Source organism: Staurois parvus, unplaced genomic scaffold (genome assembly GCF_062004578.1).
Source record: "Staurois parvus isolate SC_StPar_1 unplaced genomic scaffold, SC_StPar_1.0 ptg001989l, whole genome shotgun sequence".
Lineage (NCBI taxonomy): Eukaryota > Metazoa > Chordata > Amphibia > Anura > Ranidae > Staurois > Staurois parvus.
In genome coordinates this window covers 1-27165 of record NW_028319785.1, presented here as the reverse complement: position 1 = coordinate 27165, position 27165 = coordinate 1, and the positions used below count along the sequence as shown (strand labels likewise).

Genomic DNA, 27165 nt, shown 5'->3' with positions numbered 1-27165 from the left:
TCCTCCATGATCCGCCTGCACTACATACTTCATTTTAGTACCAGTGACATAAGTGGGTGCCTGTGCTTCTCTATGCAATGCAGGCAGATCAGGGCTGGTGGGAGGGGCCAGCGGGGTGCTATACATAGCTTCCTGAAAGCAGTACTGGTCTCAAGAGCCCTCCATCCAAATGCAAGCAGTGGGTTGGCTCTTGGCAGAAGTTATGCAAATGCCTTGCTGGGTGGGTGTCAGTCTGGAGGAGTGGGCGTTATGACGGGAGTGACTTTGGGTGGGGGGCCCATGGAACCCAGCTCACTTTGGAGGGGTGGGGAGACCCCTGTCTCCGCTCCCCATATCCCTATTATGTGTAAGTCACCCTGTGCCTGTTAGGGGTGCAGGGTGATATACCCTGATATTGTGTAGGCATGTACAGGTGGGGGGTTGTTCATTGTCTAATGCCATGTGGTCGCATCCCATTGTTCTATTGTGTGTCTTGCTGGGGAGCAAACTATTATGAGATGTATGTGTATTGGCTTGGTGGGGGGTGTCTGCTGATGTGTCTCTTGTTGATAGATGTTTGCCCTGCCCTGTGTTATTATGCAGGGGGGGGGGGGGGGGGGGACGGTTCCCCTGAATGTATATATCTTGTATCTGTGTAAAAATAAAGTAGTCTATACCAGCGGAAATGACGGTTACCATAGAGACCACCGCCTGCGTTCCACGCCTCGCTCTCACTGATTGTCTGCAGATTACCTCCTTTTCTTATTACCACGTATTATCGGAGATGTGAGGCCGCTGGGCGCCATCTTACTACACCCGAACCGGGATCCCTGTCTTCGAACAGAATTACTGGGACAGTTACCTTCTATTAGGGAGATTACAGTAAACAATGATTGACATTTAAATGGTACAATCAGGTGGGACTTCTCGTCCAATAGAAGTCGTGGGCGTGTCCCGCTCTATCTAGACTGTGGTGGAGGAGGGATGGGAGACTCCTGATGTTCCCCCTGCACAGGGAGCCATGGGGGGCCCGCCTGACCCTCCGCCTCATACTGCTCCTCTCACTCCCCCTACTGGCCAATGGTTAGTATAACAGCTGGGGGGTGCCAGACCCTGGATGATTGGGGGGTCATGGGGTGACGTCTGAGCCTGGATGATTGGGGGATCACGGGGCGATGTCTGACCCTGGATGATTGGGGGGTCATGGGGTGATGTCTGACCCTGGATGATTGGGGGGTCATGGGGTGACGTCTGAGCCTGGATGATTGGGGGATCACGGGGCGATGTCTGACCCTGGATGATTGGGGGGTCATGGGGTGATGTCTGACCCTGGGTGATTGGGGGGTTATGGGGTGACGTCTGAGCCTGGATGATTGGGGGATCACGGGGCGATGTCTGACCCTGGATGATTGGGGGGTCATGGGGTGACGTCTGAGCCTGGATGATTGGGGGATCACGGGGCGATGTCTGACCCTGGATGATTGGGGGGTCATGGGGTGATGTCTGACCCTGGATTGGGGGGTTATGGGGTGATGTCTGACCCTGGATGATTGGGGGGTTATGGGGTGATGTCTGACCCTGGATGATTGGGGGGTCATGGGGTGATGTCTGACCCTGGAAGATTGGGGTAACAGCTGGGGGATCATGGGGTGATGTCTGACCCTGGATGATTGGGGTAACATCTGGGGGATCATGGGGTGTTGTCTGACCCTGGATGATTGGGGATCATGGGGTGATGTCTGACCCTGGGTGATTGGGGGGTCACGGAGCGATGTCTGACCCTGTGTGATTGGGGGGTTTATTTCAAGACTGATCTTGTATGGTCAGCGGTGGTGTCCGTGGACGGTATTATAACGGAAATACCCAAGCACAGACTGGGTCCGGTTCCGTTACAGGTGTTCCTAGGTAGACCACCCTAGATAACTGGTCACTAAAACATTTAGAAAGGAAACAGCGGCCATACACTTCTACATGCTAATAGCTACCATCCAAAGAGTCTAAAACAGGGAATCCCTATTGGTCAGTTCCAGAGAATAAAAAGAAACTGTACAGAAGAATTAGAATATAGACATGAATCTATCCAGCTCTACAAAAGGTTCAGAGAGAGAGGCTATTCACACAGAACCCTAAGAAGAGCAAAAAGAAGAGCCCTCGGTAAATCAAGAGAGGAACTAATTAATAAATCAAAACCAAAGGCAGCTGTGAATACTGAAAACCAACCCGTAAGATTCATAACTAAATTCGGACAACAATGGGATGAAGTCAAGAAGGCCCTGGACTCCCATTGGCATTTACTAATTCAAAATCCGCAGATAGCGAAAGTAGTAGGAGAGAGCCCCCATATGGTGGCAAAACGAACTCGGAATCTAAATGATATATTAGTACAATCAGAATTTCAGAGGGCACCACAAAGAAACTGGCTAACTAGGAGGACTGGCGTATATGGTATGTTCCCATGTGGTCATTGTCAGATTTGTCCATTTGTACATAAGTCCAATCAGTTCTTCAACAATGATAACTCTAGGATATTTCAAATACGAAGCTTCATTAACTGTTCTAGTAGTAAAATGATATACATGACAGAATGTCCATGTAAAAAGATTTATATAGGTAAAACCAAAAGAAGCCTTAGGACTAGGATTGGTGAACATCTGAGAGACATTAGAAATGAAAATAGGAATGTAAGAAAGGGAGAAAAAGTGAACCCATTGGCGCAACACTTTAAAGAAGTACACGGGGGCAAAACAGACGGTCTAAAAGTAAAAGGGATCTTTCTGCTGAACATTTCGGCTCGTCGGGGTGATTTTGATAAAGTCCTCCTACAAAAAGAAAAATTCTGGATTTATACCCTAGGAGCACTTGTCCCATCTGGACTAAACACAGAACTTAACTTTGGGGTGTTTTTGAAATAAATTCCCTTGAACTCTCTATATACCCTGAGCTATAATCTACATTGCGATACCTTATATATGAACTAAATATGGGCCTCTGTGGACAAAATATGAACCTAATTGTTCAATTCTTTCTACTCTTATTAGGTGGTGAGCATATAGAACAATAGGACTGTTTTTGAAATCTTGGTAGCTGGACTTGGTTTTGATGTTTCCCTATGTGAAAGTGAAATATGCTAATAATAATCTCCTGTTTATCATTCTCTTGGAAGATGATTTGATCCATAGTAATTAGGCTCCTCCTCCACATCCAGCAATTATTTTAAAATTCAAGATATATGTTTTAATTCACTTTTGGATATTTCTAATGTAGTGATATTCTTTCAACACAAGATGGCGAGGTGGAGACTTTTTGGTATGCAATTAGTGCACCATATAAGGCAAAGGATTGAAGTCCCCTCCCAGTTCTGACGAAGTCTGCGGTGATTGGCGGACGAAACGCGTCAACGTATTGACGTCACTACGCTCGGCGTCTTCACAGGGTGCGGCGCCCACGAGGCGGGAAGGAACGGCGGTGTCACAGCTCCCTGTTAGGTAGGCCCAAGACCTTTTGAGAACTACCAGTGGGCTATTATCACAGCGGTTCGCAAACGGCAATCCCTCAGGGAAACATATCTTCCACCGGTGGCAAGTTATTTAAAAGCTTACGGCTGTTGAGATTTACAGAGCCTACATGGTGTTCATAGGGCATGCTGTATGGGCCTAATTTACCCTGAATACTCGGGGAATTTTTTGGAAATCCTCTCAGGAGGAGAATCTACATATATATATATATATATATACACACATACACATATATATATATATATATATATATATATATATATATATATATATATATATATATATATATATATATATATATATATACACATATATACATACATATATACATATATATATACATACATATATATACATATATATATATATACATATATATATATATACATATATATACATATATATACATACATATACATACATATACATACATATATATATATATACATACATATACATACATACAGTCATGGCCGAAATTGTTGGCACCCTTGATATTTTTCCTGAAAATCATGTATTTCTCACGAAACGTATTGCATTAACACATGTTTTGCTATACACATGTTTATTCCCTTTGTGTGTATTGGGACAAAACAAAAAAAGGGAGGAAAGAAAGCAAATTCGACATAATGTCACACAAACCTCCAAAAATGGGCTGGACAAAAGTATTGGCACCCTTTCACAACTGCGGATAAATAAGAATGTTACAAGCATGTGATGCTCCTGTAAACTCACCTGGGGCAAGTAACAGGTGTGGGCAATATAGAAATCACACCTGAAAGCAGATAAAAAGGAGAGACGTTCACTTAACCTTTGCATTGTGTGTCTGTCTGTGCCACACTAAGCATGGACAACAGAAAGAGGAGACGAGAACTGTCTGAGGACCTGAGAACCAAAATTGTGGCAAAATATCAACAATCTCAAGGTTACAAGTCCATCTCCAGAGAACTAGATTTGCCTTTGTCCACAGTGCGCAACATTATCAAGAAGTTTGCAACCCATGGCACTGTAGCTAATCTCCCTGGTCGTGGACGGATGAGGAAAATTGATGAAAGATTGCAACGCAGAATAGTCCGGATGGTGGATAAGCAGCCCCAAACATGTTCCAAAGACATTCAAGCTGTCCTGCAGGCTCAGGGAGCATCAGTGTCAGCGCGAACTATCCGTCGACATTTAAATGAAATGAAACGCTATGGCAGGAGACCCAGGAGGACCCCACTGCTGACACAGAGACATAAAAAAGCAAGACTACAGTTTGCCAAAATGTACTTGAGTAAGCCAAAAGCCTTCTGGGAAAACGTCTTGTGGACAGATGAGACCAAGATAGAGCTTTTCGGTAAAGCACATCATTCTACTGTTTACCGAAAACGGAATGAGGCCTACAAAGAACAAAACACAGTACCTACGGTAAAATATGGTGGAGGTTCAATGATGTTTTGGGGTTGTTTTGCTGCCTCTGGCACTGGGTGCCTTGACTGTGTGCAAGGCATCATGAAATCTGAGGATTACCAAAGGATTTTGGGTCGCACTGTAGGGCCCAGTGTCAGAAAGCTGGGTTTGCGTCCAAGATCCTGGGTCTTCCAGCAGGACAATGACCCCAAACATACGTCAAAAAGCACTCAGAAATGGATGGCAAAGAAGCGCTGGAGAGTTCTGAAGTGGCCAGCAATGAGCCCAGATCTAAATCCCATTGAACACCTGTGGAGAGATCTTAAAATTGCTGTTGGGAAAAGGTGTCCTTCCAATAAGAGAGACCTGGAGCTGTTTGCAAAGGAAGAGTGGTCCAAAATTCCGGGTGAGAGGTGTCAGAAGCTTATTGATGGTTATAGGAAGCGACTGATTTCAGTTATGTTTTCCAAAGGGTGTGCAACCAAATATTAAGTTAAGGGTGCCAATACTTTTGTCCAGCCCATTTTTGGGGTTTTGTGTGACATTATGTCATATTTGCTTTTCTGCCTCTGTTTTATATTTGTTCCAATACATACAAAGGGAATAAACATGTGTATAGCAAAACATGTGTTAATGCAATACCTTTTTTGTGTGAAATACTTGATTTTCAGGAAAAATATCAAGGGTGCCAACAATTTCGGCCATGACTGTATATATATATATATATATATATACGCTATCCTATTCAGGTATTTTTCTGCTGTGACATAGCCACATCCTTATAAAACCGCAAATAACCTTCTCAAATTGAGCAATTTTTGGAAACCCTTCACTGGGTATATTAAATTCAGGTATCTACGGCCTGCTATATGCTATATACACACTATATGTGTTTGAAATCCACGCATCGTGTATACCTGGTCCCTCACCCCCATATCCATTTTTGGAAAAGCATCAAGGACCTGATCTTAGTTCAAGTCGACAGGAGTCTTCTTGATCCTCATTGATGGTAATATATCCACATCTCTATGTGTGTTTGTTTTCGGGGTTACCTGATGCCCATGATCTACACATTCATTATCTTTTTCTACGTATATCCTCAGAATCATTTGGTACTGTGGACCTTGTTCCATTTGGGGTGGCTATCCAGGAAGTCCCTACATTTGAGAGGCGGGTATGATAGTCTCACCTCTGAGAAGGTAACAGCAGTATCCATTGACTACTGTGGAGGGAGGCCTGGAAAAATTTTGGATGTGATTTGGTTTCCATATTGCTAGATACATATCATGTATTTTTGTGTTCCAGCTTGTACATTCCAGGAGGTCCCTGACATATACTGGGAACACACCCACTGAATATACGGTTCACACAAATATTAAGCAGGAAACCTACGGAAACCCAAGATAACTATTCCATCATTACAGTACTCTGCCTTATATGGTGCTCTGTTGGCTAAGATGACCCTAAATTGAAGACGCTAAGTGTTTTTAAACATGATTTTATTTTTTTCATATGTACACCGTGCTCATGTTTAACCTCCCCATGATCTATGTGATCAAATAAAGTATTGTTAAATTCATTTGAATTCATATTACTCCGCGTGGATCCTTTAGAAACCTTCTTTTTCAGATAGGCGTGTTCTTGTCACACTACCATATTGTTTAGCACCCTAGATAACACCTACATGTGATGCTGAGCCTCCATGGGTGAAAGAACCGAAATGCAAGGAGTACACGTTGGCTGGGGCGAGTCACCCTCGGGTTTCATACATCTCTCCCTGCTCTAGGTCTAGGCTCTGTTCCCGCCCACTCACCTCTGTCATCTACAATGAGTTTGTCCATGCCGCGGGGGCCCAGGGTGGTGCGGACGGCTTCGGCGATCACCTGGCAGGCGTTGATGTTGCTGACGAGCTGTGGCACCCCCTGCGAGGTGTCTGTGCCCTCCTTCAGGAGGATGACAGGCGTGGGCTGCAAGAGAAAGGACACAGCAATGAGGAAGGCTTTAAAGGCGCACTCCGCTGCCGTCACTAGACGTTTCCTACCCATCTATAAACTATATACACTAGTCAAAAAAAATGAAAGGAACACTTTCAGATCTCAATGGGGAGGAATCTCCTGCTGGATCTCTATACTGACACGGGGGATGGGTGAGAAACGTAAGGACGCCCCATCGTTTGATGGAAATGATCGACCTACTGAGGTCAGAGGAGAACGGGCAGACTGGTTCTAGATAGAAAGGCAACAGCAACTCATGTCAATATGGACCAAAGTCTCTGAGAAATATTTCCAACACCTTGTTGACTATATGCCATGAAGAATGAAGGCCGTTCTGAAGGCAAAATGGGGTGACTGGTAGCTAGGACATCACAGGTCCTAGCAACCAACAGTGGCACATCTACTGGGGTAACCTATGCGGGAAGGATGGGCAATGCGGGGAAGTAATGAAGACCATAGGCTGATCTTAGGACCCGTGTGCGAGGACCACTGGCCCTAATTGAGGGACTGATAAAACCTTGCACTGGGCCAGATCTGGTGAATGAAGAGTAGACGATGGCCCAGAATGACCTCAGCCATTAAAAGTGACTTTATGTACGCATCCCAGTTCTATATGGATGTACATGTGTGGAGGGGAAATGTTTGCACTGTAGACCACTTCATCTATGGGATCGTTCCAGCAGAAAGACTCGGCACACATTACCGAGTACAGGGGCCCCTAGACAACAGTGCGATGGAGCCGGGGGGAGTACAGGGGTGCTGCACAGAGAACAGATTACTGGCAGATCCACCAGGAACCTATGGGAGAATACACAGACCAAGATGGACCATACCATGACTCCACCGGGGGCCACACTGGATGAAAACTGAACTTAGAACATTGTTGATGGTACTTAGAAAATCCCAGGGATTCCCTATTACTACCATAGAAAGTAATCAGGCAGGGCATTGAGTGCTTCTTAAATATGGGAGCAGAGCAGGAAGCACAGTGCTCCCCCCAGATCAGGATAGAATGGCCTGTCCCATCACCTGCGGGCAGCACAGGGCTCCCCCAGACCAGGATAGAATGGTCAGTCCCAGATCAGGACAGAATGGCCTGTCCCATCGCCTGCGGGCAGCACAGGGCTCCCCCAGACCAGGATAGAATGGTCAGTCCCAGATCAGGACAGAATGGCCTGTCCCATCGCCTGCAGGCAGCACAGGGCTCCCCCAGACCAGGATAGAATGGCCTGTCCCATCGCCTGCGGGCAGCACAGGGCTCCCCCAGATCAGGACAGAAAAGCCTGTCCCATCCCCTGCGGGCAGCACAGGGCTCCCCCAGATTAGGACAGAATGGCCTGTCCCATCGCCTGCAGGCAGCACGGGGCTCCCCCAGATCAGGACAGAATAGCCTGTCCCATCGCCCGCAGGCAGCACAGGGCTCCCCCCACATCTACAGACAATGGCCTCGCCCGTTCCCCTTTAGGCCCGTTATCCCAGCTGACCACGTGACCCGCCGCTCCCCTTAGTCTCCTGGGGGACCCCCGGCAAGATGATATCTGTGTGTCCGGCACCCTGGGGCCCCCGACTGTGGACGGAGCAGCGTCTGGCCCTGGTCCCCGGGGAGGATGGCTCCGGATTGGGTCACTCACCATCATCTTGTCTCCGCGCTCAGTAACCCGGCCGGCTCTGTGCTTCCCACAATCCACCGGGGCTTAGGAACCTTCCGGAACCTTCCAACCGTCTATTCACTGTGGGAGGAGCTCTCTTCTGTCACTATGGAGACTCCAGACTGCGTTTCTCGCCTCTATTCCAGAGCAAGGACCTTGATTGGCCGATGAGCTTATCGGTGGCTTGCCATTGGTCGGAAGTCATACCAGCGGAAATGACGGTTACCATAGAGACCACCGCCTGCGTTCCACGCCTCGCTCTCACTGATTGGCTGAAGATTACCTCCTTTTCATATTACCATGTATTATCGGAGATGTGAGGCCGCTGGGCGCCATCTTACTACACCCGAACCGGGATCCCTGTCTTCGAACAGAATTACTGGGACGGTTACCTTCTATTAGGGAAATTACAGTAAACAATGATTGACGTTTAAATGGTACAATCAGGTGGGACTTCTCGTCCAATAGAAGTCGTGGGCGTGTCCCGCTCTATCTGGACTGTGGTGGAGGAGGGATGGGAGACTCCTGATGTTCCCCCTGCACAGGGAGCCATGGGGGCCCGCCTGACCCTCCGCCTCATACTGCTCCTCTCACTCCCCCTGCTGGCCAATGGTTAGTATAACAGCAGGGGGGTGCCAGACCCTGGATGATTGGGGGGTCATGGGGTGATGTCTGACTCTGGATGATTGGGGTAACAGCTGGGGGATCATGGGGTGATGTCTGACCCTGTATGATTGGGGTAACAGCTGGGGGATCATGGGGTGATGTCTGACCCTGGAAGATTGGGGTAACAGCTGGGGGATCATGGGGTGATGTCTGACCCTGGAAGATTGGGGTAACAGCTGGGGGATCATGGGGTGATGTCTGACCCTGGAAGATTGGGGTAACAGCTGGGGGATCATGGGGTGATGTCTGACCCTGGAAGATTGGGGTAACAGCTGGGGGATTATGGGGTGATGTCTGACCCTGTATGATTGGGGTAACAGCTGGGGGATCATGGGGTGATGTCTGACCCTGGATGATTGGGGTAACAGCTGGGGGATCATGGGCTGATGTCTGACCCTGTATGATTGGGGTAACAGCTGGGGGATCATGGGCTGATGTCTGACCCTGGATGATTGGGGTAACAGCTGGGGGATCATGGGGTGATGTCTGACCCTGGGTGATTGGGGTAACAGCTGGGGGATCATGGGGTGATGTCTGACCCTGGAAGATTGGGGTAACAGCTGGGGGATCATGGGGTGATGTCTGACTCTGGATGATTGGGGTAACAGCTGGGGGATCATGGGGTGATGTCTGACCCTGGAAGATTGGGGTAACAGCTGGGGGATTATGGGGTGATGTCTGACCCTGTATGATTGGGGTAACAGCCGGGGGATCATGGGGTGATGTCTGACTCTGTATGATTGGGGTAACAGCCGGGGGATCATGGGGTGATGTCTGACCCTGTATGATTGGGGTAACAGCTGGGGGATCATGGGGTGATGTCTGACCCTGTATGATTGGGGTAACAGCTGGGGGATCATGGGGTGATGTCTGACTCTGGATGATTGGGGTAACAGCTGGGGGATCATGGGGTGATGTCTGACCCTGGAAGATTGGGGTAACAGCTGGGGGATCATGGGGTGATGTCTGACCCTGTATGATTGGGGTAACAGCCGGGGGATCATGGGGTGATGTCTGACTCTGTATGATTGGGGTAACAGCCGGGGGATCATGGGATGATATCTGACCCTGTATGATTGGGGTAACAGCTGGGGGATCATGGGGTGATTCCTGACCCTGGGTGATTGGGGTAACAGCTGGGGGATCATGGGGTGATATCTGACCCTGGGTGATTGGGGTAACAGCTGGGGGATCATGGGGTGATGTCTGACCCTGGGTGATTGGGGTAACAGCTGGGGGATCATGGGGTGATGTCTGACCCTGGGTGATTGGGGGATCATGGGGTGATGTCTGACCCTGGGTGATTGGGGGATAGTGGGGTGATGTCTGAGCCTGGGTGATTGGGGTAACAGCTGGGGGGTCATGGGGTGATGTCTGACCCTGGGTGATTGGGGTAACATCTGGGGGGTCATGGGGTGATGTCTGACCCTGGGTGATTGGGGTAACATCTGGGGGGTCATGGGGTGATGTCTGACCCTGGGTGATCGGGGGATCATGGGGTGATGTCTGACCCTGGGTGATTGGGGGATCATGGGGTGATGTCTGACCCTGGGTGACTGGGGGATCATGGGGTGATCTCTGACCCTGGGTGATTGGGGGATCATGGGGTGATGTCTGACCCTGGGTGATTGGGGTAACATCTGGGGGGTCATGGGCTGATGTCTGACCCTGGATGATTGGGGTAACAGCTGGGGGATCATGGGGTAATGTCTGACCCTGGGTGATTGGGGTAACAGCTGGGGGATCATGGGGTGATGTCTGACCCTGGAAGATTGGGGTAACAGCTGGGGGATCATGGGGTGATGTCTGACTCTGGATGATTGGGGTAACAGCTGGGGGATCATGGGGTGATGTCTGACCCTGGAAGATTGGGGTAACAGCTGGGGGATTATGGGGTGATGTCTGACCCTGTATGATTGGGGTAACAGCCGGGGGATCATGGGGTGATGTCTGACTCTGTATGATTGGGGTAACAGCCGGGGGATCATGGGGTGATGTCTGACCCTGTATGATTGGGGTAACAGCTGGGGGATCATGGGGTGATGTCTGACTCTGGATGATTGGGGTAACAGCTGGGGGATCATGGGGTGATGTCTGACCCTGGAAGATTGGGGTAACAGCTGGGGGATCATGGGGTGATGTCTGACCCTGGAAGATTGGGGTAACAGCTGGGGGATTATGGGGTGATGTCTGACCCTGTATGATTGGGGTAACAGCCGGGGGATCATGGGGTGATGTCTGACTCTGTATGATTGGGGTAACAGCCGGGGGATCATGGGGTGATATCTGACCCTGTGTGATTGGGGTAACAGCTGGGGGATCATGGGGTGATGCCTGACCCTGGGTGATTGGGGTAACAGCTGGGGGATCATGGGGTGATATCTGACCCTGGGTGATTGGGGTAACAGCTGGGGGATCATGGGGTGATGTCTGACCCTGGGTGATTGGGGTAACAGCTGGGGGATCATGGGGTGATGTCTGACCCTGGAAGATTGGGGTAACAGCCGGGGGATCATGGGGTGATGTCTGACCCTGGATGATTGGGGTAACAGCCGGGGGATCATGGGGTGATGTCTGACCCTGGAAGATTGGGGTAACAGCCTGGGGATCATGGGGTGATGTCTGACCCTGGAAGATTGGGGTAACAGCCGAGGGATCATTGGGTGATGTCTGAGCCTGGGTGATTGGGGTAACAGCTGGGGGATCATGGGGTGATGTCTGACCCTGGATGATTGGGGTAGCAGCTGGGGGATCACGGGGTGATGTCTGACCCTGGATGATTGGGGTAACAGCCGGGGGATCATGGGGTGATGTCTGACCCTGGAAGATTGGGGTAACAGCCGGGGGATCATGGGGTGCTGCTAGACCCTGTATGCTCGGGGTAACTGCTGGGGGTCTTAAGGCCCTGTATGGTGTAAGGTTGGGGTAACAGCTGGGGACGTGGAATGCTGCTTGCCCATGCTGAATCACTGCAATGATGGCGGGTGCCTAATGTTCAGCTTTAGATTGTTGATGCTATTATGCCCCCCCCCCCATCCTTCACCCCCCCCCATCCATCACCCCCCCATCCATCATCTCACCCCCCCATCCATGCACCCTGTTGCTCACCATGCTGATCCTTGTTGGGTATAAGGATTGAGAGGATGGAGGAGGGGAATTGCTGTAGAGTGAGCTGTGATAATGAACCCTGGGTTATTCTGGGATGTTTCTCCCTCTTTATGTAGCGCCACCTGATGGCTGACAGCGGCCTCTTCTATCCACAGGTCTCCGCTTCCAGGAATATCTGTACTTCCAGGTGCTGAGTCCCGGGGACATCCGGTACATATTCACCGCCACCCCGGCCAAGGACTTCGGAGGAGTGTTTGTAAGCTTTGTACACACAGGATTTCTGTATCTCTTGGTGTCACAAAAGAGGACGTCCATCCACGTGATGAGGCTGCATTCTCAGTGATGTCACCGCTCTCTAGTGAATGGATAGGCTGCATTCTCAGTGATGTCACCCCTCTCTAGTGAATGGATAGGTTGCATTCTCAGTGATGTCATAGCTCTCTAGTGAATGGATAGGCTGCATTCTCAGTGATGTCATAGCTCTCTAGTGAATGGATAGGTTGCATTCTCAGTGATGTCATAGCTCTCTAGTGAATGGATAGGCTGCATTCTCAGTGATGTCATAGCTCTCTAGTGAATGGATAGGCTGCATTCTCAGTGATGTCATAGCTCTCTAGTGAATGGATAGGCTGCATTCTCAGTGATGTCATAGCTCTCTAGTGAATGGATAGGCTGCATTCTCAGTGATGTCACCCCTCTCTAGTGAATGGATAGGTTGCATTCTCAGTGATGTCATCGCTCTCTAGTGAATGGATAGGCTGCATTCTCAGTGATGTCATAGCTCTCTAGTGAATGGATAGGCTGCATTCACAGCGATGTCATAGCTCTCTAGTGAATGGATAGGCTGCATTCTCAGTGATGTCATAGCTCTCTAGTGAATGGATAGGCTGCATTCTCAGTGATGTCACCGCTCTCTAGTGAATGGATAGGCTGCATTGTGGGTGATGTTGTCACTCTCTAGTGATAGGCTGCATTCTCAGTGATGTCACTGCTGTCTAGTGAATGGATAGGCTGCATTCTCGGTGATGTCATCGCTCTCTAGTGAACAGATAGGCTGCATTGTCAGTGATGTCATCCCTCTCTAATAACTGGCTCATCACTTTAATTAATCTATTTATCTTCTGCTTTATTCATTATATAATGGTGAAGAAATACACAATCTTTAGTGAATAATCATTATTGATATCAATGTTTTTATTGTAATCTTCATCCTCTGTTTCTTTCTTGTCTGTGAATCCAGTGCAAGGGCGGACTGACAACTCATGGGGCCCCCGGGCAATAGGGGATCATGGGGCCCCTGTGTCCTTCCCAACCTCAAAAAAGCCTATGAAAAAGGTACCAGGGGCATCTCATGGGGCCCCCTACTGACCCCGGGCCCTCGGGCAGTGCCCAAGTTTCCAAATGGTCAGTCCGCCCCTGATCCAGTGTAATGGTGGGCATTGGATAAGAGGGCGTTGTCAGGTATGTGATGACCGTAAGTCACGCATTGACTTGTATCTGTTCCCATAGAGCCAGCGGTATGACCAGATCCACTTGGTCCCAGCGGATCCTCCGGAGGCGTGCGGAGAGCTCCATAACGGGGTGTTCATCCAAGGACAGATCGCTCTGGTGGAGAGGGGGTGAGTCTCCTCCATCAACCACTCAGGTTGTTGAATTCATCTCTCTGGGGTCACGTCTGAGCCGCGATGACCGACGGACCTTTAGAAGGTTAAATGGAAACGCTTGACATGTTAAATAGCGCGTTACCCTGACATCCTTTTTTTATTTTTACACGTTCCTCGTATCCATGGAAACAGAATGATTACGGCGAATGTGAAATCTCCGAATACACAATTAGATCGCAGAGACGAGGCGTTTAACCCCTTGTTACTTCCGTGGAGACGCGGTGACCGCAATCTGCTGGGCAAATGTCAGGCGTGACTCAGACGGTCATCGTCATCACTCATGCTGATAGCTGCCAGAAGGCGTTGTGACGTCACAGGAGCCCATTGGGGGAGGTTTGGTGATGTAATAAACTTTGTAAAGAAATATTTTCTTTAGGAGGTTAGAAAACTTTTGGTGAGCTCTTATAGTGATTTTATTTATTCAGCTTACTAAAAATTGCCCGCGTTCACTATATTCGCTCTCCCCGGACCCCGCGTTCACTATATCCGCTGTCCCAGGACCCCGCGTTCACTATATCCGCTGTCCCAGGACCCCGCGTTCACTATGTCCGCTTTCCCCGGACCCCGCGTTCACTATGTCCGCTTTCCCCGGACCCCGCGTTCGCTATGTCCGCTTTCCCCGGACCCCGCGTTCGCTATGTCCGCTGTCCCGGGACCCCGCGTTCGCCGTATCCGCTGTCCCGGGACCCCGCGTTCGCCGTATCCGCTGTCCCGGGACCCGGCGTTCGCCGTATCCGCTGTCCCGGGACCCGGCGTTCGCCGTATCCGCTGTCCCCGGACCCGGCGTTCGCCGTATCCGCTGTCCCCGGACCCGGCGTTCGCCGTATCCGCTGTCCCCGGACCCGGCGTTCGCCGTATCCCAGTCACAGTCCAGACGGAAATCCAATGGAGAATCTGTGGCCAGACTTGAAAATTGCTGTTCCCAGACGCTCTCCATCCAATCTGACAGCTTGAGTGATTCTGCAAAGAAGAATGGGCAGAAATGTCCCTCTCTAGATGTGCAAAGAGACATCCCCAAAAAGACTTGCAGCTGGAATTGCAGCCAAAGGGGGTCCTACAAAGTGTTGACTCCGGGGGGCTGAATACAAATGCCGCCACACTTTTCACAGATTTATTTGTAAAAAATGTTGAAAACCATTTCTCATTTTCCTTCCACTTCACAATTATGTGCCACTTTGTGTCGGTCTATCACATCCAATCCCAATAAATACATTGTAACATGACAACATGGGGGACATTTCAAGGGGGAGGAAGACCTCTTTTTTTTTTTTTTTTTTTTTTTTTAAAGGCACTGTACAAGAGAAGGAAGGAGGGAGAGAGTAGAATAAAAAGAGAGGGAGAAGATGAGAGAGGGAGGGAGATGGGAAGGAGAAATGGAGAAAGACAGACCGCAGGTTTTCTGGTGTATGGAGGCCTCTATAGGTCTGTATGCAGTACAAGAGCCATGTGTCAGCACATTTGTATCATTAGGGATTGGAAGGAGATTTTGGCAGAATCCCACCCCAGCCCTGGCAATAGCAAGAGGAAGGAAAAAGTTACAATTACGTATCTGCTTGATTAGTGTGGGTATATTGACCGCTTTTGCTGTCAGAGCCGTTTTTTTTTTAACTTTAAAGCGGAGCTCCACCTGAAAAGGGAAGTTCCGCTTTAAGCCCTTGTCCCCCCCGCTCCCCATTAAGGATTGGCACCTTTGGGGAGCGGGTGCCCGAATTTGACAGGTACCCGCTCCCACTTCTGCTGCGATGGCCTAGGCGATCGGAAGCGGAAGTTGTCCTCCCTCCCCGTAGTCTTCTGGGACATGTGACGGGTCCCAAAAGACAACGGGGCCATTCACAATGTGCAGTGTTTCTTGCACATGCTCAGTGAGCACCCGGCTGTGAAGCCGCAAGCTGTCACAGCCAGGTGCCCACACTAAAGATGCCGGCGCCGGGGAGAGAAGACGGCTGGTGAAACCAGCCATGGTGAGGACACCGCTGGACCAAGGGACAGGTAAGTGGCTGTATTTTAAAAGTCAGCAGCTACAGTTTTTGTAGCTGCTGACTTTTATTTTTTTATCTTTTATTTTTATTTATTATTTTTTTTCATCCACTTTAATGATTTTAGGCCTGAAGATAACTTACAACCCCCATAAGAGTGTATACCAAAGCAGGGACCCTACCTAGAGGATAAACTGGTGGTATTTTTTAAGTCATGCAATATTCGTACAATGGTTTATTAATTGAAAAAAAAAAATTTGGCAAAAACCGCAAGTTTTTGGTGAAGTATAAAAGAGGTTGCACCAAGTAAATAGATATGCAACATGTCAAGACATCGAATTTAAGTACCCACATTTTTCGATAGGCAACACTTTAACCTCCCTAGCGGTCTGATTATGTCAGTATTTCTGTGCTGAAAGCGGTACATTTTTTTGCATGGAAATATGTATTTTTTTATTATAGGTCTGTAATTTTTAGGAATAACTCACTGAAATCTGTCCGAACAAGAGTCTAGTAAACATCCCGGGTATGATAAACTTTGAAACACGAAATCATAAATTATAATATAATAAATAATCCTAAAAATATTAATATAATAAATGTAATTCAATAATGTAATCAAACCAAAAACACTGAAATTTGAAATATAGCGCCAAGTTCGCACATCGCTGAGCTCAGTCGCAGAATCATTTTCAGTGTCTGATGAGGAATTTCCCCCACAAATCATTATCACTCAATTCTGCAAGTGGTTCTGATTTACTATCGCTGTTCTCTAGCCGGTCTAAAACCGCGTCTGACCTAAAGGGATGCTTTTTGGACGCCATGGACGTTTCTCAGTTTCCAGGCAGAAAGAACAGTAAAAATGCAGGCAGGGCGCCGGACAAAGCACTCGGGACAAAATGTATGTGAAATGGTTTGATACAGGAATGTTATACTATGTGATTTTAGTGTATTTAGTGAATGTCACTTTTTAACATTTCAAATTTAACGCCGTTCCGTCCCCCGCACATCCCGACGACGCAGGGAACGGAACCCGGAAGACAGATGCCGGCATCAGCCGGAGGACATTACAGGGGACACTGCAGGAGGGACATCGTGGGAGTGCAGGACAAGGTAAGTGAAGAAGAGATCCCGGAGCAACGCTGCAGTGTATTCCTGAGTGTAGCTCGGGGTTACCGCTTGTGGTGCTGAAACTTTACCCCGAGCTACACTCGGGAATACCTCTTCAAATCTAGGGACACTATGAATAATGGCCCTAGATTTAGAAAAAAAAAAAAAAAAAAATATATATATATATATATATATATATAATTTTTTTTTTTTTTTATTATTATTTTTATATAATGTGTGTGTGTGTGTGTATATATATATATATATATATATATATATATATATATATATATATATTTTTTTTTTTATTTTTATATAATGTGTGTGTGTGTGTGTGTATATATACAGTTGTGGCCAAAATTATTCAACCCCCAATGCTGTAAAGGGGTTTAGGGACTATAGTGTACATTTGGAATTGTATTCAGAATCAAATCCTACAAGGACGTTGTAACTACCCAAATGCAACTAAAATGACATCAATTGTTTATGTAATACAGTAGTAAATGGTTCTTATGTGGTTTCTTCATTGCCACAATTATTCAACCCCTTAAAGACTACCACTCTGAAGAACAGAGGTTCATACAGGTGCTTTCCATCAGGTATTGAAAACACCTGTGGATGTCACCGAGCAGCAATCAAGCATAATAAGCACCAATTAGGCAGCTTTAAAATGACTGTGATACTCAGCTCCTTCTAGACATTTACTGGTGTGGTTACAAACATGGTGAAGGCAAGAGAATGGTCCAGGAAGACAAGAGAAGAGGTGATTTCTCTTCACAGGAAGGGCAATGGCTATAAGAAGATTGCAAAGATGTTAAACATACCAAGAGACACCTTAGGAAGCATCATTCGCAAATTCAAGGCAAAGGGCACTGTTGAAACGCTACCTGGTCGTGGCAGAAAGAAGATGCTGACTTCGACTGCTGTGCGCTACCTGAAGCGTAGAGTGGAGAGAAGTCCCCGTGTGACTGCTGAGGAACTGAGAAAAGATTTGTCAGATGTGGGTACAGAAGTTTCAGCCCAGACAATAAGACGCACACTGCGTAATGAAGGCCTCCGTGCCAGAACTCCCAGGCGTACCCCCTTGCTGTCTCCAAAGAATAAGAAGAGTCGACTGCAGTATGCCAAAAGCCATGTGGACAAACCACAAAAGTTGTGGGATAGTGTTCTGTGGACTGATGAAACAAAATTAGAACTGTTTGGGCCCATGGATCAACGCTATGTTTGGAGGAGGAAGAACAAGGCCTATGATGAAAAGAACACCTTGCCTACTGTGAAGCATGGTGGAGGGTCAATCATGCTTTGGGGCTGTTTTGCTTCTGCAGGTACAGGGAAGCTTCAGCGTGTGCAAGGTACCATGAATTCTCTTCAGTACCAGGAGATATTGGATGGAAACGTGATGCAGTCCGTCACACACCTGAGGCTTGGGAGACGTTGGACCTTTCAACAGGACAATGATCCCAAGCATACCTCCAAGTCCACTAGAGCATGGTTGCAGAGGAAAGGCTGGAACATTTTGGAGTGGCCATCGCAGTCACCAGACTTAAATCCGATTGAGAACCTCTGGTGGGACTTAAAGAAAGCAGTTGCAGTGCGCAAGCCTAAGAATGTGACTGAACTGGAGGCCTTTGCCCATGAAGAATGGGCGAAGATACCCGTAGATCGCTGCAAGACACTTGTGTCAAGCTATGCTTCACGTTTAAAAGCTGTTATAACTGTAAAAGGATGCTGTACTAAGTACTAAGATTGAATGTCACTTGGGGGTTGAATAAAACTGATAATGCTGTGAGCACAGAAAAGACATTTGTGGTTATTTCATTATAACTGTTATGTTATATTTGTCTGACCTACAAGTGCCTCTTTAATGTAAATGTAAGCAAGATGACTGAATGATCAAAAGCAATGTCAAACTGGCCAAAACACTCAATTTCAGTGGGGGTTGAATAATTTTGGCCACAACTGTATATATATATATATATATATATATATATATATATATATATATATAATTTTTTTTATTTTTATATTATTTAAATCAAAAAAATAAATATATATATATATATATAATTTTTTTTTTTTTTTTATCCAATAGGGGACCAAAAATCTCTTATGTGACCCTATTTTTGTTGTGATGGGTTTTCTTTTATGAGATATCGGGGGGGGGGGGTTATTTTGGACCTCTGACATTTTACCTGCCCTCCATTTTCGCTAATAGAGTGCAGATCTCCCACTCCTGGGGGTGCATGGCAGCCATTGGGTGACTGTACAGCTGTTTGATTGCTTCCACCTGAGTAATCCTTCTCTGTCCCGACCTCCTGTTGTATAACCCAGCTGTATCGGCATTTCTGTGTCCCTCAATGGACTCCATGAAAATTTTTGTGGAAAGTATAAAAACCTAATTTTTTTGCCTGTTGTTGAGTTGTCTGCTGACCTTTTTTATGTCTATAAAAGCAGACAAAACGCATCTACAATGTTCACTAAGACTTAAAATATCAGTTTTGGGTGGAATGAGCCTTTCAGCATGCGCACAGCTCTTGTGACATTTCCTTTGGTTCCTCCCTTTACAGCAGCTGCTCTTTCCTGTCCAAGACACGGGTGATTCAGGAAAATGGCGGCATAGCGGTGATCATCGCCGACAACGCATCAGACAATGACAGCATCTATGTGGAGATGGTTCAGGATAACACGGGAAGAACGGCGGATATCCCGGCCCTGTTCTTACTCGGCAGAGATGGGTATGTGTGAGGGATCAGTGTGAGCTCTGCAGTTCTCATGGGGGGTTTAAAGTGTACCTGTCACCCATCCGCACTGAAGCAGCTATCAGGAGTCAGCCAATCATAAAATGTTGACCTTTTAGTTCATTCGATCAGGGTTGGGCAGCCTTGACACCCAGCTCTGCTGAAACTACAAATCCCATCATGCTTCTGCCTTTGGGAGTCATCTCTGTCAGAGTCTTGTAGTGCCTCCTGAGACTTGTAGTTCTACAACATCTGGAATGCTGAAGTTCCTGCCCCTGCTTTAGATCTTATGACATAATGATGAGATATATGACACATCAAGCTCTCAGCATTTTAAAGTGTTACTAAACCTGGGACCCCGCATTCACTATATCCGCTCTCGCCGGACCCCGCATTCACTATATCCGCTCTCGCCGGACCCCGCATTCACTATATCCGCTCTCGCCGGACCCCGCATTCACTATATCCGCTCTCGCCGGACCCCGCGTTCACTATATCTGCTCTCCCCGGACCCCGCGTTCACTATATCCGCTCTCCCCGGACCCCGCGTTCACTATATCCGCTCTCCCCGCACCCCGCGTTCACTATATCCGCTCTCCCCGGACCCCGCGTTCACTCTATCCGCTCTCCCCGGACCCCGCGTTCACTCTATCCGCTCTCCCCGGACCCCGCGTTCACTCTATCCGCTCTCCCCGGACCCCGCGTTCACTCTATCCGCTCTCCCCGGGCCCCGCGTTCACTCTATCCGCTCTCCCCGGGCCCCGCGTTCACTCTATCCGCTCTCCCCGGGCCCCGCGTTCACTCTATCCGCTCTCCCCGGGCCCCGCGTTCACTCTATCCGCTCTCCCCGGGCCCCGCGTTCACTCTATCCGCTCTCCCCGGGCCCCGCGTTCACTCTATCCGCTCTCCCCGGGCCCCGCGTTCACTCTATCCGCTCTCCCCGGGCCCCGCGTTCACTCTATCCGCTCTCCCCGGGCCCCGCGTTCACTCTATCCGCTCTCCCCGGGCCCCGCGTTCACTCTATCCGCTCTCCCCGGGCCCCGCGTTCACTCTATCCGCTCTCCCCGGGCCCCGCGTTCACTCTATCCGCTCTCCCCGGGCCCCGCGTTCACTCTATCCGCTCTCCCCGGGCCCCGCGTTCACTCTATCCGCTCTCCCCGGGCCCCGCGTTCACTCTATCCGCTCTCCCCGGGCCCCGCGTTCCCTGCATCCGCTCTCCCCGGGCCCCGCGTTCCCTGCATCCGCTCTCCCCGGGCCCCGCGTTCCCTGCATCCGCTCTCCCCGGGCCCCGCGTTCCCTGCATCCGGTCTCCCCGGGCCCCGCGTTCCCTGCATCCGGTCTCCCCGGGCCCCGCGTTCCCTGCATCCGGTCTCCCCGGGCCCCGCGTTCCCTGCATCCGGTCTCCCCGGGCCCCGCGTTCCCTGCATCCGGTCTCCCCGGGCCCCGCGTTCCCTGCATCCGCTCTCCCCGGGCCCCGCGTTCCCTGCATCCGCTCTCCCCGGGCCCCGCGTTCCCTGCATCCGCTCTCCCCGGGCCCCGCGTTCCCTGCATCCGCTCTCCCCGGGCCCCGCGTTCCCTGCATCCGCTCTCCCCGGGCCCCGCGTTCCCTGCATCCGCTCTCCCCGGGCCCCGCGTTCCCTGCATCCGCTCTCCCCGGGCCCCGCGTTCCCTGCATCCGCTCTCCCCGGGCCCCGCGTTCCCTGCATCCGCTCTCCCCGGGCCCCGCGTTCCCTGCATCCGCTCTCCCCGGGCCCCGCGTTCCCTGCATCCGCTCTCCCCGGGCCCCGCGTTCCCTGCATCCGCTCTCCCCGGGCCCCGCGTTCCCTGCATCCGCTCTCCCCGGGCCCCGCGTTCCCTGCATCCGCTCTCCCCGGGCCCCGCGTTCCCTGCATCCGCTCTCCCCGGGCCCCGCGTTCCCTGCATCCGCTCTCCCCGGGCCCCGCGTTCCCTGCATCCGCTCTCCCCGGGCCCCGCGTTCCCTGCATCCGCTCTCCCCGGGCCCCGCGTTCCCTGCATCCGGTCTCCCCGGGCCCCGCGTTCCCTGCATCTGCTCTCCCACAGTACACAGAACATGGAAATGCAATTATTTTAGTAAATATAAATTGCTAAATCCCTTTTCTAATCAGCAGTATATAGCAGTCTCGTGACTTCTATCAGTGTCCAGCAGAGCACTGGTTATAGCTTGTAGGAGGATTTTTCATTCTCCCCTATGAGGCTGCATAGCTCCTGACCTCTGTCTGGACAGTGCTGATTGGCCTGTGCTAATTACATGCACTCTCCCAAGGGAAAAAAAAAACTCTAGCAATACATACAAAACTGAGCATGTGCAGCTTGCCCCCAAGGCTCTGTTCTATCGACAGATGGATTGGGGACAGTAGAAGGGAAGGCTCAGAGAAGACAGGATCAAAGAGTCTTTTTACACAATTAGGATGATTAACCCCTTAGGTTCCACAGTGAGTATAACAAGCATGCTTTCCTGCATCTACAGACTGATTGTACTGTTGGGGGTTTAGTAACACTTTAATAACTTCATATTTTTATAGGTTAACACATTTAAAATAAACATTCCTCTGTAAACTTTATTACACTTCTTACCCCAGCACTTGCAGTTTACAATTTTCAATGCTGCTGGCTCCTGCTTTCTTAGTGCTGCTTCCCTGAATTTTCCGGTCTTCACAGAGTGGTGACAGTACAGTCTGAAGCCAGTCTGTTAGCTTGGAGAGTGGAGGGGGAAGGAGGAGCAGGGGAGTGCCCCGCTATTCTGGGCTATTGGTCATCCAAGTTAATGTGAAAAGTTGTATAAAATAAGTCCACCATGTGATTTAAAAAGAAAAAAGAAAAAAAAAAGTAAAAAATTTAATTTTTTTTATCACATAGTGGACTTATTTTATACAACTTTTCACATTAATTTGGATGACCAATGATTCACTATTTTATGAATTTATTTATATATATTTTTTATGATGATTATCATATGTTTGTATTTAGCACAACATTAAGGGGAATTAATGTATTTTATTAGAATAATATCACTCCTAGGGGGTATATATTTTAATATTGGAGCGCAACACAATTGCACTTAATTTGGCTCCATAGGATGCTGTAAGAGAAAGGAGCCACCCTGAACCAGGAAATCTCGGGCAGTGGTCATAGTTGGTGCCTAAACATCCAGTTAACCGCCTCCCGCCCGCCCTATAGTGCAATGACCGGCGCAAGGTGGTTCTCTCATTCTGATAGGATGTCATATGACGTCTTCCCATTCTCACTGCGCATGCGCGGCTCAGGGAGTGTGCAGCGCGGCGATCGCCGGTGCGCTGTGTCCCTCGGACACAGCGGATCACGGAAAGAGCTGAAGATGTCGGCTCGGTCATGTGATCAGCTGTGTCCAATCACAGCTGATCATATGTAAACAGGGAAATACCGGTTATTGGCATTTCTCTCCTCTCGAGCTGTCACGCTGACAGAGGAGAGGAGAGCCAGTAATCGGCTCTCTGTGGAGGGGACATGTACACTGATCATCAGGGCACTGATGATCAGTGTGCCCTGATGATCAGTGTGGCCCCAGAAGTACAACCTGTCAGTGCCCATCAGTGCCAGCAGTCAGTGCCACCTGCCAGTGCCCATCAGTGCCACATCAATGCCGCATATCAGTGCCCATCTGAGCTGCCTTTCAATGTCACCCATCAATGCCAGTCAGTGCCACCTATCAGTGCTGCCAATCAGTGTCGCCTATCAGTGCCATATATCAGTGTCATGTATCAGTGCTGCCTTTCAGTGTCCATCAGTGATGCCTGTCAATGCCCATCAGTGCCACCTACCAGTGCCTCCTCATCAGTGTTCATCAGTGCAGCCTATCAGTGCCCATCACTGCAGCCTCATTAGCGCACATCAGTGAAGGAGAAAAATCACTTATTTACAAAATTGTATAACAAAAACTAAGAAAAAACTTTTTTTTTTTTCAAAATTTTTCAAAATTTTTTTAGTTTGTTTAAGAAAAAATAAAAACCCCCGAGGTGATTAAATACCACCAAAACAAAGCTCTATCTGTCTCAAAAAAATGATAAAAATTTCATATGGGTACAGTGTTGCATGACCGCACAATTGTCATTCAAAGTGTGACAGCGCTGAAAGCTGGAAATTGGCCTGGACAGGAAGGGGGTAGAAGTGCCCGGTAGGCAGGAAGGGGGTAGAAGTGTCCTGTAGGCAGGAAGGGGGTAGAAGTGTCCTGTAGGCAGGAAGGGGGTAGAAGTGCCCTGTAGGCAGGAAGGGGGTAGAAGTGTCCTGTAGGCAGGAAGGGGGTAGAAGTGCCCTGTAGGAAGGAAGGGGGTAGAAGTGCCCGGTGGGCAGGAAGGGGGTAGAAGTGCCCGGTGGTCAGGAAGGGGGTAGAAGTGCCCTGTAGGCAGGAAGGGGGTAGAAGTGCCCGGTGGGCAGGAAGGGGGTAGAAGTGCCCGGTGGGCAGGAAGGGGCTAGAAGTGTCCTGTAGGCAGGAAGGGGGTAGAAGTGCCCGGTAGGCAGGAAGGGGGTAGAAGTGTCCTGTAGGCAGGAAGGGGGTAGAAGTGTCCTGTAGGCAGGAAGGGGGTAGAAGTGCCCTGTAGGCAGGAAGGGGGTAGAAGTGCCCTGTAGGCAGGAAGGGGGTAGAAGTGTCCTGTAGGCAGGAAGGGGGTAGAAGTGTCCTGTAGGCAGGAAGGGGGTAGAAGTGTCCGGTGGGCAGGAAGGGGGTAGAAGTGCCCTGTAGGCAGGAAGAGGGTAGAAGTGTCCTGTAGGCAGGAAGGGGGTAGAAGTGCCCTGTAGGCAGGAAGGGGGTAGAAGTGTCCTGTAGGCAGGAAGGGGGTAGAAGTGCCCGGTAGGCAGGAAGGGGGTAGAAGTGCCCGGTAGGCAGGAAGGGAGTTTAAGTACCCTGTAGGCAAGTGGTTAAAGAGTAACTCCAGCCCAGGATATTTTTTTCCCGCCCCTCCTTGCACCTTCGCTGCCATCGCGACCCCTTTGGGGGTCGAACGACCCTTTCACGGGGGTCGCCTAAGACCATCAAAAAACACATATTTCCGATGTGTAAAGAGCAGCTACTGTGTACAAAGCAGCAGTATTGGAGGTAAAACGACACTCATGAATTATAATTACTGGGTAAATAATTTTATGGTTGGGGGTCACCACAACATGAGGGACTGTATTAAAGGGTCGCGGCATTAGGAAGGTTGAGAACCACTGCTGTAGAGACTTACGACCGCTCTGCACACCTGTGCCAGTTTCCCATGAATGCACACACAACATGGATACCTGCGGCGTCTGCACGGGAAACCCCCGCATGTGCCATAGGTCTCTTCCCAGCCCCAAAACCCTGCAGCACATCTGCATACACCTGGAATCTCAGTGTGACATGGACATCCCAGGAGGCAGCAGGGGCGCTATGTTCATTCTTTGGTAGGACAGGCTCTTGATCATGTGATCACTGGCAGCCAACCACAATGATGATTGGGAAGCCCTTACAGGCAGGGCCGGACTGACCATTCAGGAACCCGGGCACTGCCCGAGGGCCCGGGGTCAGTAGGGGGCCCCATGAGATGCCCCTGGTACCTTTTTCATAGGCTTTTTTTTGGTGTGGTTTAAGTGTGGGCAAGGACACAGGGGCCCCATGATCCCCTATTGCCCGGGGGCCCCATGAGTTGTCAGTCTGCCCCTGCTTACAGGGCTGGTGTTTTGAGGTTAATTAACATTTTCTGTGTTTTTCTCTTTATCAGGTATATGATTCAGCGCTCCTTAGAGCAGCACGGACTCCCCTGGGCCATCATTTTCCATCCCCGTCAATGTCAGCAGTATCCCCACCTTTCGAGTTCAAGCAGCCCCCATGGACCTTCTGGTAGAGCGCATTTGGCACCCTCGACCATTGGTGGCCCACCAACACGTGTTCTACGCTTGACCAGTAGGGGGCAGTCTGTGTCATTTTTATGTAGATACCTTGAAGTGGAGAGTCCAGCCAAACCCCCCCACTGTTGGCACTTACCTTGACTGGGTGGCAGCTTTCTGTGTCACTTACCTGCCCACCCATCGGACCATGAAGAAGCTGACCGCCTCCCCTTGTTCTCTGATATTTTATACAATGCTCCTCTAAGCTGCCCAAACCACGCCCCCTCCGGCTCCCGGTGCCTGAAAGCATCATAGATTACAAGTACAGTCCACACTAGCGCCTGCCGGGGTGAATGGGCCCTAACAGTGCCGGTACCCCCACTGGGATCTCTGCTGTGCAGGGAGAGAGTTAGAAATGTGGAGTTCAGGCACTTAAACTGCCAGGATTTTCAAAATGCATTTAATAAAAATAACAAAAAATTTTGTAATGAATCCCGAGACTCGAGAGGTTTTTTTTTTTTTGTTTGTATAATTGTCTGAAGTTCCTCTTTTTTTAAAGTGTTTCTCAAAAAATAAAAATTCATCTTTTGTAAGGTATCCGTGAGATATATGCAAAGTCCCAGGGGCTGACTGACAACTTATGGGGCCCCCGGGCAATAGAGGATCATGGGGCCCCTGTGTCCTTGTCCACACCCAAAAAAGTAAATGAAAGGTACCAGGGGCATCTCATGGGGCCCCCTACTGACCCCGGGCCCTCGGGCAGTGCCCGAGTTTCCAAATGGTCAGTCCACCCCTGCACAGTCCTAACATGCTGCTTTTTCTTTGTCTTGAAGTTCCCGGGTCTGTACACCCGCTGTGTCCATTATGAGGGGTTACCACCACCCCTCTCCTGAGTTCCTGGGTCTGTACACCCGCTGTGCCCATTATGAGGGGTTCCCACCACCCCTGTGTTGAGTTCCCTGGTCTGTACACCCGCTGTGTCCATTATGAGGGGTTACCACACCCTCTCCTGAGTTCCCGGGTCTGTACGCCCGCTGTGTCCATTATGAGGGGTTACCACCACCCCTCTCCTGAGTTCCTGGGTCTGTACACCCACTGTGCCCATTATGAGGGGTTCCCACCACCCCTGTGTTGAGTTCCCTGGTCTGTACACCCGCTGTGTCCATTATGAGGGGTTCCCACCACCCCTGTGCTGAGTTCCCGGGTCTGTACGCCCGCTGTGCCCATTATGAGGGGTTCCCACCATCCCTGTGCTGAGTTCCCTGGTCTGTACACATGCTGTGTTTATGAGGGGTTCCCACCATCCCTGTGCTGAGTCCCCGGGTCTGTACACCCGCTGTGCCCATTATGAGGGGTTCCCACCATCCCTGTGCTGAGTTCCTGGGTCTGTACACCCGCTGTGCCCGTTATGAGGGGTTCCCACCATCCCTGTGCTGAGTTCCCGGGGTCTGTACACCTGCTGTGCCCGTTATGAGGGGTTCCCACCATCCCCGTGCTGAGTTCCCACATTTGCCCATTGAGGGGTTCCCAATCTCT

General features: G+C 49.6%; 2 protein-coding genes and 1 long non-coding RNA gene across 3 annotated transcripts in view; 2 read left to right on the top strand and 1 right to left on the bottom strand.

Moving 5' to 3' along the window:
* Positions 1-8644, bottom strand: part of LOC149433075 (T-complex protein 1 subunit eta) — a 33313-nt gene extending 24669 nt beyond the window's left edge. The window contains exons 1-2 of the mRNA XM_089664684.1: positions 8509-8644; positions 6697-6850 (exon numbers count right to left, since the gene is read on the bottom strand). Coding sequence (XP_089520810.1) covers positions 6697-6850; positions 8509-8514 — 160 coding nt within the window. The 5' untranslated portion in view covers positions 8515-8644. The remainder of the gene's footprint in view (positions 1-6696; positions 6851-8508) is intronic.
* LOC149433076 (uncharacterized) lies at positions 5983-6468 on the top strand. The gene is made up of 2 exons (XR_016308881.1): positions 5983-6082; positions 6189-6468. It is a non-coding gene; the product is annotated as an uncharacterized LOC149433076 (long non-coding RNA).
* A 164-nt stretch (positions 8645-8808) lies between the features above and the next one.
* Positions 8809-26121, top strand: LOC149433074 (protease-associated domain-containing protein 1-like). The gene is given in 7 exon segments (XM_089664685.1): positions 8809-9138; positions 12456-12556; positions 13810-13919; positions 19618-19785; positions 25524-25575; positions 25577-25609; positions 25611-26121. Coding segments are annotated over 7 exon segments (678 nt in total). The 5' UTR covers positions 8809-8960; the 3' UTR covers positions 25647-26121.
* The last annotated feature ends 1044 nt before the right edge of the window (positions 26122-27165 follow it).